General features: G+C 32.6%; 1 protein-coding gene across 1 annotated transcript; it reads left to right on the top strand.

Annotated features, from left to right (window-relative positions):
• Positions 1 to 650: 650 nt before the first annotated feature.
• Positions 651 to 19,208, top strand: LOC132749626 (nitric oxide synthase 1-like). The gene is made up of 24 exons (XM_060739468.1): positions 651 to 848; positions 1,283 to 1,374; positions 1,990 to 2,131; positions 2,530 to 2,669; positions 2,995 to 3,169; positions 4,515 to 4,616; positions 6,062 to 6,256; positions 7,221 to 7,321; positions 8,022 to 8,166; positions 8,790 to 8,894; positions 9,367 to 9,416; positions 10,012 to 10,161; positions 10,777 to 10,951; positions 11,274 to 11,418; positions 12,142 to 12,220; positions 12,890 to 13,086; positions 13,738 to 13,907; positions 14,487 to 14,697; positions 15,783 to 15,870; positions 16,300 to 16,433; positions 16,772 to 16,929; positions 17,817 to 18,008; positions 18,520 to 18,684; positions 19,143 to 19,208. The coding sequence occupies exons 1-24, from the start codon at positions 651 to 653 to the stop codon at positions 19,206 to 19,208; spliced, it is 3,375 nt and encodes a 1,124-aa protein (XP_060595451.1).
• Positions 19,209 to 20,940: the final 1,732 nt, after the last annotated feature.

The raw sequence follows: 20,940 nt of genomic DNA, 5'->3' as shown, positions 1-20,940 counted from the left end.
ATACCTTAAGCCTGTGGCACGCAACACTTAATTTAAATTCAAATTTGTGTTTACTATTTTTTATTGGCATGATATATTTGCTCATGTTATATGCAACAAATTTTATTCTATAATTGTTAATGCGAAATGATAGACATTTTCTTCCAGTTAAACCAATGATCCTGTTATTGCTGTCAATTTACTCATGGGCGCATAGCAATCTTTTTCTTTTCATATTTTTTTTTCCTTTATGATTCTCTTTAATCATGCAAAGTTGTAAAAAAAAGTATGTTCGCTAGTTTAAATTTCTCCTTCTGTATCTTACTTGGTGGTTTGATTGTGTCAGTGATAAAAAGTACTGGATGGTTCCAGGAACGGATTCGAGAGTGTTTCAATTACCTTATTGCTTCCAACACAATCGAACTAAAATAATTTCGTACTTAGATAAACCCAATCTTACGAGAAACGTCCCATTTCCAGCATTTGGATTATGACATTAATTCATACTTATTCTTTATAAATCAATAAAAAAAGTAATGTATCGAATGTAGTTTCACAACATAAGATTAGAATAAAATATTGAAGTCCTGAGTTCGTACTTTTCAGCAAGTTAAACACGAACACAGATAATTTAAAAATCATTTTGTGTCTACTAATTTTGCATAATTCCGATGACAACAAACATAAACTTGATCAAACATTGTAGGTTCAACACCCCCGTGCATTTGAACAGATGGACTGAAGTTGAGAAGTCCATAATGGATAAAGGTACATATGAGCTGACCACGCCCGAGCTTACGTATGGTGCCAAAACTGCCTGGAGAAATGCAGCAAGATGTATTGGCCGAATTCAGTGGTCAAAATTACAGGTATTATAGTATAAAACAAATAAAAAGAATGTCCGCATTCAATTTATATAATCATTTAGAAAATCTAATATTATTGATGAAAGTAATATTGTCCTGTGTTAGAGACGCCCTTTCTTTCTTGATCTTGTTAATAATATTTTGTGAAGGAAGCATATAAAAAATCAACGCAAAATAGTGATTTTTGGCAATTTTGAGATGTCCCCTCGTTGCCATGGTAACAGGAAATTTAAGTTTGAGCATGTTGTTGCCAAGGCAATGGTCCAGTCAACATTTGTGCCAAGTTTTATAAGTATTGAAGCAGTTTTTATAGCTTTATAGCAAGGGAGACTTTTCAATGAAAACAGTCATTTTTCACAAAATGCTCATAAGGGAAAGGGTTAATGAGATCGATGTAAAATGACATATTGTTATAATATTTATTTTGAATTATTTAGGTGTTCGATGCGAGACATATTACAACGGCAAGAGGGATGTTTGAGGCAATATGTAATCATATCAAATACGGAACAAACAAAGGCAATATCAGGTATGTAAATTAAATCACAATATGAATGATTGGTTACAACAAACATATCCATTTGCTGAAGGCGTATCGTTGTGAAAAATTGATGCATAGATACACTTTACATCTTTTAGGTCAATTCCATTTGTATCAATGAATAATGATTTTCATCATTGTTTAATATTTTTTCATCATTATGGCATGTGTTTTATCATTATTAGTTTTATTCATAATTGTATTTAATTACTTGTACAGAATGTTCGAAATAAAATATGTTTAAACAAAACAACCTCCTGAACTTGTGTAATGGATTTGCCATTTGAATTGAGAAGAGTGAATTACATTTTTAAGGTATTCAATATAAAATTACAATAATGGCTATTTACCGTATGAACCCTGAAAGCTAGTCGGATATGTATCATAAACTGGCTCTTTACTGTTAGCACAGGCGAATCCCTTGCGGTCACGTATGGTCAAGACTTTAAAAAGTATCTAAATTGCCATACTATAATATACTTTTGATGGCCATTGTTTTATATTTTCTGTTTTGATTATAAAATATTATATGATAAAACATGTTTTATGTCGTTAATTTAAAAGCATTTTGTCAAGATATTATAAATAATTTTGTTTGTAAAGATCGGCAATTACGGTGTTTCCTGCACGTACTGACGGGAAACATGATTTCCGAGTGTGGAACCAGCAGTTTATCAGATATGCCGGGTACAAGCAAGAAGATGGTTCCATCGTCGGAGATCCATCAAATGTAGAGCTCACCGAGGTAAGCAACAACAAAATTAACATGGTTAATCATTATACATGTATTATTATTTAAATTGATCGATGCTATAATTGTAATAGTTCAGATGTCATTAAAATAGAAATGAGAAACTTAGATTAATAATAAAAACCGTGTTCGATCGATTAAGTTATTTTACCAATTGAAAATTAAATTAATAATATAAGCATGAAAGATCTAACAACTTTGATTATTGCTTAATCGGATAACGAAAGAATACAACGTTTCTTAATACTTATTTGTCTTTTTTCCCTTTTTATTACAATGGATGACGACAACGCTTGTACATTAGATGATAAAACAGAATATAAAACGGTGATTTTAACTTCTCTTATTGTTTCTTTTATCATATGATTAATCATCACTTTTCGCTCGAGCAGGTATGTCAGAAACTGGGCTGGAAAGGTAAAGGTACAAGGTTCGATGTATTGCCCCTGATACTACAGGCAAACGGCCATGACCCAGAAATGTTTGAGATACCAGCTGACCTTATCCTAGAGGTCAATATTAAACATCCAAAGTAGGTGAATTCTTTTTAGTTTTGCGTTGATTCTAAATACATTTATAAGTCATCAAAGTCATGTTGATATTGTTGTATGGCCCAATAATTGTACTATTACATGCCTCAAAATATATAATGTATGTTACAAATCATCTATAGCAACGTCAGAATCCGCCTGCTGTCGTCGGAATCGCTTCTATATCATTGTTGGCAATAAAGAAGTAAGTATGGTCCGCTCAGCATTGGCACTTTAAACCATACACAATACATCAGCAAATAATTATACACAGTGTTTGTTAATATACATATAATTATTCTAATTTGTATTTTAACTACTACATAGGTTTCCGTGGTTTGTTGAAATGGGTTTGAAATGGTATGCCCTCCCAGCTGTCTCTAACATGGTGTTTGACTGTGGTGGGCTTCAATTCGTGGCCGCACCCTTTAATGGATGGTTTATGGGGACAGAGATAGGTGCCAGGGATTTGTGCGATCCCTTCAGATACAACTTGTTAGAGGTAACAAATACCAATATTATGTGTAAATCACAAGCACAATTTTTCTTTGGATGTTAGGCTCGGCAGAGCCTCGTTTCCAACTTAAGGGGGCAGGGGACCTAAAAATGAACAATTTTGTATTTCAGTGTGTCCAGAAACACAATTCCAAATATTTCAAAATCTGTTTCACAGGCAGATAACCAGTTGCACATCATTATTCAATGATATATGACATACATTGAAGAAAATAATAGTTTGCATGCATTGCTCCTTCAAAAAATGACTGACAGCAATTTATATTTACCCCCACCCAGCCAAAATCACACCTAAATATACCAATATGGGCAATCTTCATGAAGGTGCAGGATACTCCAGAATCCGCCCGATTCCTTTAAAAATATCAGTAACACGCAGTGCAAGCTATGGCATTTTAAATAACCAATTAAGTGTCTGTCATACGTTTAGATTTTTCACAAAATTTATCTGAAATTTCTTACTTGTTTGGCGCCAACTGTCAAAGCTTGATTTTTAACTTTTTCACCTCCATTCGGAGAGTCAGAAATACATACAAAGCTACCAAAATGCTTAGTTTCGGGTAAAACCCAAAAATACTTCTCATTTCCTACACACAAACAAGAAAGAATTACAATGACAGAGAAATATCAGAAGTTATCAGTACCTTCAAAACACCATGTCTGAGTTATTAAAAAATTTGACGGGGCCATCTTTCGAATATGTCCCCTGCCTAATTAAACATTTACTCTCGAACTTATCGCCTCTTAGCGGAAGTATACGGGAAGAGCCGATGTTTTGATAAGGTATTCCGCATGTACCGGAAGCTAGTGTAATGTTTACAAACAATCGCAACTTTTCGGCCCTTTCCGACAGTCTGCGGATGAATGCTAGCCGAGGACGTTCTGATTTGTAAATGACTAAATAAACAATTGTAAAGTAAATCAAAGAAATAAAAAAGTAGTACAATATGTTATACTACAAATTCATTTTAATAGCTTTTGACATTACTTTTAAATATCAAAATTGAAGAAATTAACTAGATGAGTTGGTTTGACATTTTGTTCTTTTGATTCCGCCTCAAATGTGCACTCTCCCATGTGAATATGTATTTTCCACGTTAAGATAATTATGCAAATTTCATGTTTTATAGCATATTTAATGTGAATTAAGCTGATAATGTCTTCTTTTAAATTTAAATTAAATTATGTTTTGCTAGTTCATTGTACGATTCTGACATCTACTAAATTTCTATTACTCATACTTGTTCGAATTTTAAGAGTCAATTATAAACTACCTGAATCCTTTTCGATGTTCATTATTCACAAAACAAAAAAACTGATTTTATTTACAGGACATTGCAAAAAGAATGGGTTTTGATACTCGCAAGAGCTCCTCCTTGTGGAAAGACCGCACTCTGGTGGAAATTAATATAGCAGTTTTATACAGCTATCAGGTCTAAATCAACTTTTTATTTCTCACTGTCCTTCTCTCAATGTACAAGTATTATATTTAAAGTAATTATTATAGTTCGGTAATGATCAAAACTGGAAGCTATTTTGAGCCACCCACTCCTGAGGCCAGTCAGCTTTCTGATTCTAACCAGTTCTGGTATCAAATACGGAGAAATACTCCATTATGAAACACTGATTTTGAACGTGTATTATAATATGCGTATTATTAAACAGATACAACGTCTCTTATAACTCTGTAAAGAGTGACAATGTGCATTTTAATATGTTTAAATATGCTTGTTTTTATCTTCACATTGATGAGACTATAATAAAGAATAAAATAATATACATGTACGTGGAAACGTGGTCGGTTTACCAGTAAGGACGCCGCACCACTACCACTATATTCTACTTACATTATTTCAAAAGTATTAGATATAATTTATTTTTGCATCATAATTACGAACGTTTTATTGCATTTATCTTGATTTCAAGGCAGTTTGGTTAAGAGCACAAAATCGAAATGTAAAGATATTGTAAATATTAATATATTTTGATAATTTCGACTCATGTTTTATATCACAAAAAGTATTATAATTTAATAAGATACACTCTTCTTTCTGTATCAGAAAGCGCTCATTAAATTTGATTTAATGATTCACAATAAAACATAGTGAATTAAAGTGTCACAAGTATTGTAAATGTAAGTGACACTTAAAACCGCAGATAAATACAAATATTTACATTATCATTGACGTTTATGATAATTCATATAAAGAGTTGGACGACATTTTAATTTAAGTAACAACTTTATATGTTATATTATATAATCCACGCGTAGACTAAAAAAACAGTATGAAATGATATTTATGATACAACTGTATATCATTTATAAAACACACATAGAGTAGTAGTATTTCTGCTCGTAAGAATATCATTTCTTCGCTTTATTTATACTAAAATCCATTTTAAGTTCTAAAATTTCGAACTTCAAGTATTGAGTATTATAACTGATATGCATTACTATGGTAGCTGATTTCTGCCATTTCGTGTCTTCGTGTCTTTGCCTCTCCAAAGTCGAAGGCGAAGACACGAAGACGATAATATGTTCATTTATCGTATTTTCACTAAGCCACGATAGATTTTAGATGAAATATAAATGGTTTAATGGCAAAGACACGAGATCTTCTTCTGTAGAATTATCGTGTTAGCGGGCAGAAATCTTCGTATCGGCGCCTTATATTTGCCGTGTCGTAGTGTGATCGCCTTAAAACGTGAAAGTCGAAGATTATTGGCTAATTTTGAGGGGCGAAGATGCGAAAAAACACGAAATGGCAGAAATCAGCCACCATACATTACCATTTTGCGTTTCTTAGATATTACTTGTAGATGATATATAACTTGTATTTATTAACTTGATTTCAAACCATATTGTTCGGTTATACAGTCGCAAGGTGTCACAATCACCGATCACCACGCAGCTTCGGAATCGTTTATGAAGCATCTTGACAATGAACAGAAGTTGAGAGGTGGTTGTCCAGCAGATTGGGTATGGGTCGTGCCGCCAATGAGTGCCAGCATACTGCCTGTGTTCCACCAGGAAATGTTATGTTACAAGTTGAAACCCTCACTGGAATATCAGGTTTGATATTTATGTGTTGACTGTTGTTACAAACTAGAATATCAGGTTTCGTTTCGGGCACATGCATTCTTTTTTCTTGGGCTAACACGTTATCATGGAATGGCACTTAAGTATCACATTGAACTACACTAACATTTCACACTTAATTTTCAATGCTTACTGCCGTATGAACACATCCGCAGATGTTTCTAAATTTAAAATGTCACCAAATATCTGTTTAATTCTTAAATTTTGGTTAAGCCGGTGCTAGGGGGACGTAGACGGCAAATTGCGCTTACCGCTATCGTCCATAAACAGGCACAATAAAACCGAGCCTTTTTCGGCGTCATATGACCTAAATTGTGTAAGTGCACCGTGAAACAAACAAAAAAAAAACAAAAAAAACAACAACAACAAAAAAAAGAGAAAAAAAGGAAAACGAAAAAACAGGGGAAAAAATCCTCTTTTTATATAAGATGGTGTTGAAACTGAGATCAAGGTTTTATCTCAGGCTATCGTGACCACTGTCCATCCATCTAGCGTCATTCTCTTGTCTGTCATTGAACAGATCACGTGGTTCGCTGCATTTGTCTTTGGTATTTCCTTCTGAAAAGACAACTTTTAAAACACAATAAAGACACTACTTTTAATGAATACTAATGTGAATTTTGTTTGTTCCCGTAGTCTTGTTAGTATACGTAAATTATTGTCGGAAATTTTATCGTTACCGTTCAGTTGTAAAACAAATGCCAACTTGATAATAAAGCATGCGTGCGATGATTTCAAACTGTTACGTCAAGCATAAAGTATTTATTTTGACGTGGAATATGTACCACATACAGTTTCAAACATTTAGAAATGTGATTTGCGTTCTAAATAATTAGTCTGCGAGTACTAAGAAGGCGTAATTAGTACTAATTGTAATAATTAACGCTCGGAAAGAAATTACGTATATCATAAATATTCCATTGTTCTTGTTCTATAGACGGATGCGTGGAAGACCCATGTCTGGAAGAAAGACAAAGAAAGGACAAGGTCAACGTCTGACAGACCGAGAAGAAAGATTGGGTTTAGGGAACTTGCAAGGTAAGCAGTTCAACCATAAAGAGCTTTAGGTTCTAAGTCATTTATTTTCCTCGTCTTTAGATTGATGTAGGTCGGGGAAGACTTCCTAATAATACCATAAAGAACGTGCAATAATGATAGTGGCTAATTTAAGCCTTGTATTTTTCGATCCGCTGGGCGACAGACGATAACAAGAATCAACGACAAAGTAACCACTTATTCGTATTTTCGTGTTTTCGTCCGGTGCCACGCGGAGCGACAGTAAGGCATGGCACAAACCAGCCACCATAAAAAGTTCAAATACAGTGTTTGGAATGATTAAGATAAGTCATTTGCTAAATATTTCATTAGATTCATGTGCGTCAAAATATTGTGTTAACATGGTATTTCTCCAGACACTATCCCAGTGATTGATGTGGAATGTCTATTACAGAATATTTAACTTATTGTTGCTATTTTTGGAAACAATTTTGTCCGTCCTATATCATAGAAAAATCGGATCTATGTCTGCCTATAAAAGAGTAAAAAATTAATCGAAGTTTACCTAAATATGAATCTATGATAATGTCTGACTCTAATATACTGTAGTAGAAAAAGTAAGTTTAGAATAAAATATAAGAAAAACAGTTGAAGACTTTTTTATAATCTATTTTTATTATTATACTTATAAACGTAGTTTTGCTCATGGCTACATTATTGTATTGAATTGTTTTATCTTCAGGGCCGTAAAGTTTTCTGCTAAATTGATGGGAAAAGCTTTGGCAAGAAGGGTGAAGTGTGTGATTTTGTACGCGACAGAAACAGGCAAATCAGAGGGATTTGCAAAAACATTGTGTCAGCTGTTCAGACATGCCTTTGATGCAAAGGTACTTTTTAAAACTATACATTTTACACAAAAAGTCATGACACCTCATTGTCTTCTAGTTATATAGTATGAAATACATGGTAGAATTAAGGATAAAGAAAAATAGAAATCATGAATATTTTGAAAAGATAAGAAATATGTATGATATGACAGTAAAGAAATGATTTAAAAGACTCCACTCAGATTTTCTGAAATGAAAGAAATTGGAATTTATGTCCAAAACTTGTGTGCCATTTGTAGTAGGTCTAGACTTATAACTTGTGTGCACATTTTCAGATCTTTCCCTGACTCCATTTTCACAGAATAACTATTTTCATTGTGCGAAATGGCCAAACATATAAAGCCTTACAACGCTTTGCATTCAAAAAAGTGGCTAAAAATCGTGCAAAAAAAACCTAAAAAAAGGATTTTCGCATGTTTTTGCAGATATTTCCATTTTACATGCATCACTTAATCTATGCACATATTTGAAACTTTATGTGATTAGGCTTTTTGACGGATGCTCTCAAATACTTAACATTTGGAGCTTTAAAACACTTATGTACTGGTACATAATTTTGCATCATAAGATTGATTTACAAAGAGAAATGTACAAATTTTATTCTCTTTTCTACTGAATTTCAGGTAATGTGCATGACAGAATATGATGTTAGTGAACTTGAACATGAAGCTCTAGTCCTCATTGTAACAAGTACATTTGGAAACGGTGATCCACCTGAAAATGGCGAGGTAAAATGAACAATAAAAATTAAACTAAGATGATATCATTACTGGCCCAACAAAATGTCCGAAATTGCATGCTTAATATCTTTCAATTTAGAGTCAATTATTCAAAAAACTATAACCAACACCACCGTCACCAAATTACGAACTCAATTTTCATATGAAAAATGTGAAATTGATGAATAAATTCAATTTAGAGTCAGAACCACTGCCAATAACTATTTGAGCAACTGCGACATATACAATTATGAAATTTCTTTTGTTAACGAACTTTGTACTAGTATAGCAAAAACTCATTTTAGTAAAGAGTCTTACAAACATTTATATAATCCCTACAAGTGTATACTAAACCAAAAACAAAAAACAAAAAACAAAAAAACAACAAAGCAGTCAACTATACAATACGTAAACAAATTTGATTATAATTATGCATTTATGTTAACATGTCCGATTTTTATACAAATTTTATGACTTACAGACCTTTGCTAAACACCTGTTTGAAGCCAAACATCCTGACGTAAAAGACAAGTAAGTAACATTTAATGATGATGAGGACGATGATGATGATGAGATCTTTAATGGTTTCATTTAATTAGAAATCTAAGAAACATGTATATGTATAAATATTCTCAATGAGAATACAATGTCTTCATTGCTGTAATCTGTAAAATGATCTTTGCCAAGATTAAACATATATGAGCCGCGTCACGACAAAACCAACATAATGGGTTTGCGGCCAGCATGGATCCAGACCAGCCTGCGCCTCCGCGCAGTCTGACCAGGATCCATGCTGTTCGCTTACAAACCCTATTACAAGTAGAGAAACTGATAGCGAACAGCATGGATCCTGATCACACTGCGCGGCTACGCAGGCTGGTCTGGATCCATGCTGGTCGCAAACCCACTATGTTGGTTTTGTCATGGCGCGGCTCATATATGTTTATACATTTCAACACCCTATAAGGGTATTTTCGAATAGGGTACCAAAGCCTGAATAACATAACAATCAGAGTGAAATATATACGCATGACCAAAAAAATAAGAAGTATATGCCTATCAAATACGAAGATTTTTAAAGATTAATCAATGTGTTTAAGCAAACTGACATTATGTTATGATACAGGTTAAACAAGCAGACGTCTTACCTACGTATGAGCGGTGTTTCCTATGACGAAGATGACAGCATGTCCAGTGATAAAGATAATTCAACATCTGACACTTCAGTATCAGAAGACAATCTTACAATGGAAACTGGGCCCCTTAGTAACGTGAGGTATGTAACTGTCGGAAGCAATAACATATGCGTATATACATTAAAAAAATCTGAATTTTTTTTTATCAGAACCGAACAAAATCGGTATTTTACAATGGTTTAATTGAAACGTTTCTTAGACATTGCCCATTTATGCCCGCAAGACTCAATCGGGGTATAGCATTAGATAAGTTATTCAGTGGTCACTGGTTCCATCCTCTGGTAAGCCGTAATTTCTCTTCGGGCATTTAGTCAAATGGTCATTTGTCTCTCACTACAGATTAAAAAAAATATGTTGGATTAGTAGTAAGACACTTGCTAAGGAAGAAGTAAAAGTAAAATAATGGTCGGTTATCCAATAAAGTCGATAAGGTAGGTCGACGTCGAGACCGGTTCGAGCGCGAGACTTGTAATTTCGACATTTTGGGTTCGATTCCCGGGCTGACCAACTAAAATAACAAATCAGTCTCTCGGATGAGACTTTAAATCAAGGCCCTTGAATTGGGGCATCTCTCTGTATCTGTATCTTGCACTATCCTCCAAAATGTAAAAAAAAATGTGTAAAAATTTGGCGTATAAGAAACAAACAAACCATTGAAAAAGAACAGTGATAGAAAGGGGTTATATTTTTTGCAGATATTCCGTGTTTGGCCTTGGTTCAAGTGCTTATCCGAACTTTTGTGCCTTTGCACATTACGTGGACAATATTTTAAATGATCTTGGTGCAGAAAAGATTTACAAGACAATGGAAGGAGATGAATTGTGCGGACAAGAGGAATCGTTCAAAAACTGGGCTAAAGACGTGTTTCAGGTATACAAACAAATATAACAATACAAATAAAAAATACTGTTATATAGAAGTGCGTTTTGATTAAACGCGTTTAAATTAGTTTTAACATTTTCTTGCCCTCTTTAAGGAATTGAGACAAAAATAAAATAAATTCAGTTTTAACTGTTTTAAAACTTACATAAGTTCTAAACATATCAATAAGCCACTTTTCTTTAGTTTCAAAAAGCTTTGCAAAAGATCTATTAAACAGTAATGCCTTTCCTACCAAATTTATATGTAAGCAATCATATTCCTGAGTAACAAAATGTATAGTTATTTCATTCATGTTTTCTTAATCATCTAGGCGGCTTGTGAGACATTTTGCACAGGAGATGACCGCGCGATGCAGGACGCTGCCGGAACGTTGACCACAACTGACCATTCATGGAAACCTGACACGTTCCGCGTGACACCAGCTGCTGCCGAGAAGAAATTCAATGTCATTTCAGGTAATGATTATCTCAGAAGTGAATTAAGTTTACTGCCCATATTATACTTAATGATGACGTCTGTATCATTTATATATCATTAAGTGATCAAATGACTTGATGATAAATAATGATAAATGATCAAAACAAATGAAAAAGCAACATGATAATATGTAAATAGTTATAATAATAATAAAAAAGATTTTATACATAGTTTCTGATATTAAAAGGGTTTTAGCTGAATAAATAATTGTATTTGACAAACTTTGGCGATGCCCGGTAGCATTAAACGTATATTACATGTTAAGTCGTTATATACTTATAGACACACATTTATACATTGGACCATTGCCTATTACTTTAAATTAATATATACAGGACAAAATTATTGTTAGATTAAAGATATACTATGCTCATCTTTGAGAAAAATACTTAAATTTCAGAAATTTACTGAACAAAGACTAGAAATTTCTAAATAATTATATGAATAAGAGAATGCACAAACAATGTTTCGTTATAATGGTCATTTAAATTTGGTACTTTCTTTAACAGACTAATATAGTGTGCAGTTTAAAACGTAACATATCTTTGCCAAAAATATTCATTTTAAATTTAAAGAGAGTCTGTATAGCAATTGCATGTATATTCAAATATCAAGTTTGAGCATAATATATCCTTAAAGACATGGGTTTATGATTTCTTATAAAGCCTACATGTACTTTAAATATACATATTACATTACAGCATTGTCAGCAGTACATAACAAGAATGTAATCCCATGTAAATTTCTGGAACGGACACAATTACAATCAACAGAATCGGAGTAAGTTAAATTGACCAATTTACAAAAACATTAACACTTATACCGATAATTATAGTATAATTGTAAGTATAATTGCAAGAATCAATCATTTTGCGAAAACGCTGTTTTAAAAGTGCTTTCTCACAAAGGCACCTGTTATTTACCGTAAGGTAGCTGTAATATTTAGAGCTTTTTCCCTTCTAAAGCAAGAGCGGAATACCTTTAGATTAAGTATATTTTCAGCCGGTATTATTGATTCAAGTACGTCCTTGACCAAGGGGTTATGGTCGAGGATTTCGAACAACTAGCTCCTCCCCTCGCGTATGTTGGTTCGAATCTGAAGATAGACTTTGGATTCTTTCGTGTGAGGATGTTGTAAAAAGCTCTTAAGCTAGCTTACGGAACGTCGATGTTTCTTCTACCCGGGTATCCGTTCGTGCTTGAAATTATGTACGAAGGGGCACCGGAGGTGTTCCTCCACCAGGAAATCTTTTGAAGTCGACATTCGACATTTACAGCGTTGGAGCGACGCAGAACCAACTCAACCAGTGCTTTTAAATTGACGATGAAAAAATGTTTTCTTGGATATCCATGGCTCCTTTTCCCCACATTTTTTGTTAAAAAATGAAACATTCTTTAATTGTTTTCAACGGCATCCGAGAATAAAAACTTTATGTTTTTGTCTTACAGTCGGCAAACCATGCTTATCAAAATTGACACAACCAATGGCTCTGGAGAAATGCTCTACCAGCCAGGTGACCATGCTGCGATATACCCACAAAACTCCGAGAAGTTGGTAGATGCTATTCTAATCCGGCTTCATAACGCCCCACCTCCTGACCAATTTATAAAGATTGAAGTATTAACTGAACGATCTACACCATTAGGTAATACTTTTATATAAGGTTTTCAATTACATGTATTTATGTACAGCTATTAAATAAAATGAGTTGAGTTATCAAATAATGTTTAGACGATCTAGACCTGAAAGATGCCCATGAGAAATAGAAGTTGAAAAAGCCACGAGAGGTAAAAATACAAAGTGATTTTTAAATAAAGGTACATGTATATCGTATATAGATCTAAATAAAATATTTGAAAATATTTGTAGTAATAACTTAAAGCAGCATAAATCTAGATCCATGCTAAATTACATGAAAAATTTGAAAATGTATTTAAAAGTAAAATATTGTGAAGTGAACAAAGAAAGAAATTTACATATTGCAAACGGCACTTACAATCTTCTAAAATCACCAAGATGTATAGTATGCAAAAATAACCCTTACTGCGTTAGTCACGCAGTAGAAATATGCAAATAAATACTGTAAAATCAGTAATCAATCGCACCTAACATGTAAATTATTACTTAAATCAAAGGTCTGTTTACTTTTCTTAAAATCTTAGTGTATTTTTCTCATGTTTGATTTTCTTGAAATATTTTGACTTATCTTGAGGCATGCGGCTTTAAGTTTACTGTCTAGATAATAAAAATAACACATCTGGTGCGTAATGTATTCAGTGTCATTTACTTTATTTAGGTTCGATGAAATCTTGGGATCCTTTTACAAAGCTTCCATCATGTACACTTAGGACTGCTTTTTCAAGATTCCTTGACATCACGACGCCTCCAACACAGACGCTGTTAAAGATATTCGCCACACAGGCAACCAAAGAGTGTGATCGAGAAAGTCTAGAAAATTTAGCAAATGTAAGGAACACAGTCTAGTTACTTTGTTTTCATCTTTTACTTTATAGCTTTAAAAAAACTAGTGTCAAGTATATAATCTGTTAAAGATGTATATGTATGCCGTTTTTGAACCTGTCAAATGCAACAAAATCTGCACTTTTTTCATGTTTTTACTCATTGCTTTTACAGTTTTGATAATTACAATAACTTTTAGATTTTTAAGAGTTTCTTTATTCTAAATTGATTGAAAATACATTAAAAGCGCTTGGAAACGTTTTACAGCGCCTTTGACTATTTCCCGCCACATTTGTAAAATCTCGGCCGATTTCGGAAAACGACCGTAAAACTTACTCGCATTGATTTATTTCATTTTTAAAATCAAGTTAATTTAATACAAAAATATCGCCGACATTTTTTATTAAACCAAATGATATACCTATAGAGTGGAATATATACGAGTGGGAGAGTATAACCGCTCACACATTCCTAGTGTATGGAATGTCACGTGATTTCCTCCTAATATGACATCGCCAGTGATTTATTGCACGCCATACAGTATCACAAATAGAAAACATATAACCAATATATCTCTTTTTTCAGGATTCCCACATGTATGAGGAATGGAAATATGAATCTTACCCGAACATTGTACAAGTGTTGGACCAGTTTCCTTCCCTCAGAATTCCACCATCACTTTTGTTGACACAACTCCCCTTGTTGACTGCAAGGTTCTACAGTATCAGTTCATCATTGAAGCTATATCCAGGAGAAATACATGCAACTGTTGCTGTCGTCAAGTACAGAACCCAAGGTATAAATTTAGCAGTACTCGCAATACTATAGATGCTTGGCAGAAATCATGATCTCAAGTAGAAAAATATCGCTTTTTTTCGGCGATTCTTACATTTCCATTCATCATCGTATATAAATCGGTGTGAGAACATGAATTAGCCTAGCCGTCTTAAAGTGCTTTTCGGCGGGTGAAAAGGCGAGGTTTTAGCAATTAATCATTCAAGCGCCATGTCCGGTACATACTGGAATACGGTGATGCACCAACACATTTTTTAGTCTCGCTCATATAATTATACCAATTGGTAGCCAACATTGTAGATACGGCAACACTTTGAAACCTTTTCTTGAAACTAAACATGTTATTTCGCGAAACTTTTCATGAACAATCAAAAACAAATATCTTGCAAATTTGATTTGTACTTTAAACTGGCTTATCAAACCATCTAAGTTTTATGAAAGTAGGCACTTTTTGTACGCGACAATTTTCATTTACGTATTAAGTTAACTACTAGTAGTTTCTTAAAAAATTCTTAACTGGCATCAAAGAAATATATAATTTTCATAAAACTTTTTATTCAAAACTAACCATAAAAATCTGACAGGGGTTGTAATGAAGGCGAGTATATGCTTCCATATTTTTTAATTACTATTATTTTATTTCGTTTGTTCATCTATTGTTCGCAATTAAGTATTTTTATTAAGTTCTTTTAAGATTTTTGTATAACATGTTGACCAAATGCAATCATAAGTTTTGTAAGATTTATTGCATTAATTTCTTCAATGTTAATGGAATGCAAACATCATAGCATATATCATGTTTTCCTTTGGCGCAATAGAGATACAAAATCACCAGCGTCTGGATAAATTGTTACTCATAAAACTTTTAGATGCACCAAAAAGTATGTTATACAGCATCACAAAAGAACTGTATTATATTTTTATATTAATTGTTAGACCTTCATAATGGTTAGGCGAAATTAATAATAATTCCCTAGTAAATGCGCCAAAGACTCGTCAAGTTCTATATTTTGTGTCGTAGCAAAATCGCATTAATTTCAGATAAATATGTAGTTATTAAATAACAAATTTTTCATTTATGTACAGGTAACAATGGTCCATTACACGAAGGTGTATGTTCAAATTGGCTAAATAGACTGGAAGTTGGGGATACAATTCCATGCATTGTTCGACAGTAAGTGATTTTACTAATTCGTTTGCAATATTTAATCTAATCTAATAGTCTAATCAGTAAACTACCAAAGTTTATTACCAAATACTCGTCTATTATCATTTAATTTTAGTTTGATACTTTAAACTATAATTTCCATTGTGGTTGGTATCTATTCATAGTGATATATTATCATATATGTAACAAATCTCCAGAAACATAAGAATTGATTGAAATGTTACAGTAATATATGTTCACATTTAACTTCACTACATCGAGTTTAAATTTGGTTTACTCAACTCAACTCAAATACATGTTATTTTATTGGCATAACACGTTTAAACAAAAAATTGCGCATTGCTCTTATAACGCTGATCTTCAAAAAATTCTTTGTAATATAAAAAAGGTCCTTATTTCTATTGGCTTAATATTAACCTTTTGTTACCATTAAAGCGCTCCAGCGTTCCACATGCCGGATGATCCGACAGTACCGATTATTCTGGTCGGACCTGGAACAGGCATAGCTCCTTTTAGGAGTTTTTGGCAACAAAGGAAAATCGACATGGAAATGCTTCCTGTCCCCATACGTAAGCAATGTTTTCTTAGCAAATATATATTCATACGTTTCATGTTTATTTATGATGTATTTATGATGTATTTCAAATTTATGTTTACGTTGATAACAACAAAGAGATTCTAATATACATGGACACATTGTATTGCATATTATTTATTTTACAATTATTATTTATTGTTACATATTATTTTCTTACATATTATTTTGCTTATTCTCATTATGATAATTCTGCGAGTAATTAAAATATCAACAACAAACAATAAAAAAAACAACAAACGCGGAACTGATAGTAAAAATGTATGCTTAATAATGAACACGTAGAATAATAAGATGTTGCTACTTTTACAGGAGGTACAAGAAAGGGTTGGGGTAAGATATACCTTTATTTTGGATGTCGTAATTCTGATATGGACGATATCTACAAGAACGAGTTGAAGCAGATGAAGAATGAAGGTGTTTTAACAGAGGTTAACACTGCTTTATCAAGAGAGCCAGATACACCAAAGGTAAAATATTCACTAGACGTCTTTCTTAATCTGACTATGCCATTATGTTTAGTGTTGAGGATTGAATAATGCTTAAACCGGTGCCAGGGAGCATGTTAGATGATGCACTTTTCATTATCTCTCAAGAACAGATTCGATTAAAACGATTCTGTAATTTTATCATTTTGTCTTTGTTTTCAGTGCTCCCCAGGGATCATCACTTTTCCAAATTTTTACATGGCATCTAACATTAAATATCTAGCGTACATAAATATATATAAATCAATTTAAAGATCATAATTTTTGAAAGAATTATACACAAAACTTAATTAAAGTAATCATATGTATTTTGTCTAAAACTAAATTATTGAGGCATATGTAAAAATGTAATGATTAGGCCTTAAGACGTTTTATCCATTGACAATATATTAGTGAAGACATTGTCACTTCAATTTTAAGTATTGGTAGTAGATAACAGCTCAAAATCTGTAAACGCCTATTTTTGTTAAATTGACTTTTTATGTAATACAAAAAATACAATACAATACAATACAATATATTACAATATAATGAAATGCAATGCAATGTTATAGGCATGTAATTCTTTCATCTGAACCATTAAATAAAACTCATCCGGACAATGGAGATATTGACTGTGCTGGGTTTACCATCACAACATTTGTTTGCACCCACTCTGAACGACTTTACAATTTTCCCTTTTATGCTTCTATTTACTTCATTTGATTTGTCTTAAGTAATTCTATACTTAATCTTTTATATGTCTGTTGGCAAAAAAAATGTTATGTTCACTTTAACTGAATCGCCATATTTCGTAATATGTGCATCAAAACCAGTGTTTTCTGCTTATCCTGTGTTAAACTTCTACAAAAACAAATATTTCATTACAGACATACGTGCAGACGATCCTTAAACAAAACACTGTTGAAGTGTTTAACTGTATAGTGAAGGAAGGAGGACATTTTTATGTGTGCGGAGATGTTAAAATGGCATCAGATGTGACAGCTACTCTAGAGAAGATACTGTCAACACAAGGGGATATGACCATGCAAGATGCCAAAAATTTCATTATGAAATTAAGGGTATGCCTTTATTTTTAACCTTCATATTTTCTGCTTTACGAAATACAATACATATTGCATTTTCTCGGAGATATTTTGACTATTTTTAATATCAATACAAATTTTCATTCAGCCCTATTCATTATAGTTTAAGGCCCAATTATGTCCCAGAAATGCATTACTTTCTTATTTTTCTTAAGCTTTTTATTTTTGATGTCCTGCTTTAGTTTCTAAAAGGAACCATCTTTTGCCTGTGTTGCCTTTTTTCAGATAGTACAAGTACAGTGATTAAGTATTTTGTATGAAAGTCAAAATACTACTTTGTTTATGTTTTGCTACTTTCATGACAAATAATTTTACAGTCAGGGCGTTTTCTTTCAGTTGATAACCATCTAACATGCTCATAATTAATTATTTAAACGCTATAAAACTAATGTGTGCCCTTTCTAAAGATGGTAGTAAGGTATTCATTTCCGAGGTATAAAGTGTCTCTAATCATTTTTTAAAAAAAGATACCATCTATACTTTGTAGGATAGCAACCGATTCCACGAGGACATATTTGGAGTAACACTGAGAAGTTCTGAAGTGACCGACAGGGCACGTGACCAAGCTAAAAAAGCGTGGAATTACATCAACTCGGCTGGTAAAACACGGATGAGCATTGAAAAGGAAACAGTAGCACCTATTCCGTCTGGCGTAAGTTGTTCATTTTTATCCATAATCTGCTGGAACCGAAAGTGATTAGCTTTTTGTCACCAGTGCAGTCAGGCTAGGCTGCACGTGCACGCAGTGGCCATTATTAACTCGATGTTTGTATTTTATACTAAAATTCCTTAAACTTTTAACAAACTGTTCCGAATTCAAAGCTAAGGAAAGATCATTTATACCAGTTTAGGAGGTTAATAGTTCCCAAAAATAAAACAAACAAAAACTGAATTCTAGCGACGGCGATTATTGCAATAACAACGAATATTTAACATATTTGCATAATTCAAAGAATTTCTCAGAAACTTACCTTACACAATGTTTGAGACATATATACTATATAAGTCCTTGTATGTTATTCTGTTCTCGTACTAGTCAAGGTATACAAAGATAATAAGCATTTTGTACTTTAACTAAGGTATATATATTTAGTTTCATTTATTTTTCAGGAAACAAAAGCACCAAAGGGAAAGCCCAAGGCCCCTAGAAAAACTATGTATAATCAAGATTCGTAGACAAAAGGCACTATTACCTTTATGCCTTAATTTCTAATACATATAAAACAAAGCTTTAAAAATAATTTTAACACCCTTTAAGATAGAGAAAGTATGTAAGAAGATGTTGATAATACCATATTAGACAATCATGATATTTACTTATAAAAAGTATGAACTAATATATGTAAAAGCTTACTTACAGAAACGCTTTATTCGTTTGAAAAAATACATGTCATGCTTACTTGATTATGTTGTGAAGGGGAAGCTTTTAAATAAGTAATCAAATAAAATATGTGCACTGTTTATATGTAATAGCATATTTTGCTTTTATTAAACGTTTATAAATTGATATACATTAAACATTTATTGTACTGTCTTTCACCAGTGAAGGACAATTATTTTGTATACTATTCTAGATGTACTTATACAATTGTTTAATTTCCTTTTGCAATATTTTAAATACAATTTCTGTGTCGGTTTTTACAATGAAAGCATCATTGTACGGGCACGTTCCATTAGCTTACCCTTTTACGTTTATCTGCACCAAAAGGACAATTAAAATGTGTTGTTTGAATGTAATTGTAATTTTAGATAATGTAGCATTTTCCTCTCACGTAATTGTAATTGTTTCCTCTTATGTAAGGTATAATACCTTACACTTGTCAAAGGTCAAAGACAAACACCTTCTATCACTGTACATAACGTAGTGACCACATGTTTTATTTTATAATATCTATATATTGACTGCAACTGTAACGTTTTGTCCGAAAATACGGCACGCACAATCGATCTAAATCAATCAATTGTTTAACCTTGACCTTGATTAATGGACTTTACCTTGCTTGGAGTTTGGCACAGTCTATCATTAAGGCGGGGAATGCAGATATAAGTGATATTTAAGATTAATAACCAATGGTTTAAGGGTCTGATCACACTTTGTTCTAATTCCAATTAATGTCATATCTACTGTAGAGACAGAGATTAAATAAATAGCATTACAACCGTTATACGTGTATGTGGTAATAAAATATTAACTTTAAATTTGCATTACGAATAACGAGAACGAGTTTTTTTATGGCAGATTCAAATGCATTTTGAATTATTATTTATTTATTCATGCTTTATAAATATCATTTAGTATTTTTCAATGGTAAACAAATTTTTAGTATTATAAATCATTATTCATAGAGCATTGACGTTTGATTTTTTATTCTATAAAAGCAATAACCCTAAAGCAATATAGACATTTTTTACAACCGTATCAACATTTTCATTTCTATTCTACAGTCCTTTTGGATAAATTATTTTTCATATTTGTCATATAATACATCTAAGGTTCGTTTTTTGACTAACATATTTCAAATAATGTTAATGCACTTTGAAATGTGTTTTACATGTACTCTATTCAAATAGTGTTAATATACCGTATAAAACTTTGCAAAGCAACACCCTTTTTAGGGTCAATTAAGGAGTTTGGTTGTTTTTGAGAGGTGTTGTTTTTGAGAGGTGTTGTTTTTGAGAGGTTGAATTCAGTTACACATATTGTTGCTTGTGATTTGTGATTAATCTTTCCGATATTTTTTTTTCAATCGCCCACAACACATGTATAGAATTTTGTTGAGGATCCTCAGGTGTCCTTATAACATTATTTCAGAAATGAAAGGGAAACCTGAGTAGAACGAACCGACGTTCGTAAGCGATGCTGGATAGCTTCCTCACATGTAAGAATCTAAAAAAAGTCCCTGTCGGT

Source organism: Ruditapes philippinarum, unplaced genomic scaffold (assembly GCF_026571515.1).
Source record: "Ruditapes philippinarum isolate M1 unplaced genomic scaffold, ASM2657151v2 ctg1735_1_1_1_1, whole genome shotgun sequence".
Taxonomy (NCBI): domain Eukaryota; kingdom Metazoa; phylum Mollusca; class Bivalvia; order Venerida; family Veneridae; genus Ruditapes; species Ruditapes philippinarum.
Note: the sequence above shows the minus strand (reverse complement) of the source record. Positions and strands in the feature narration are given on the sequence as shown.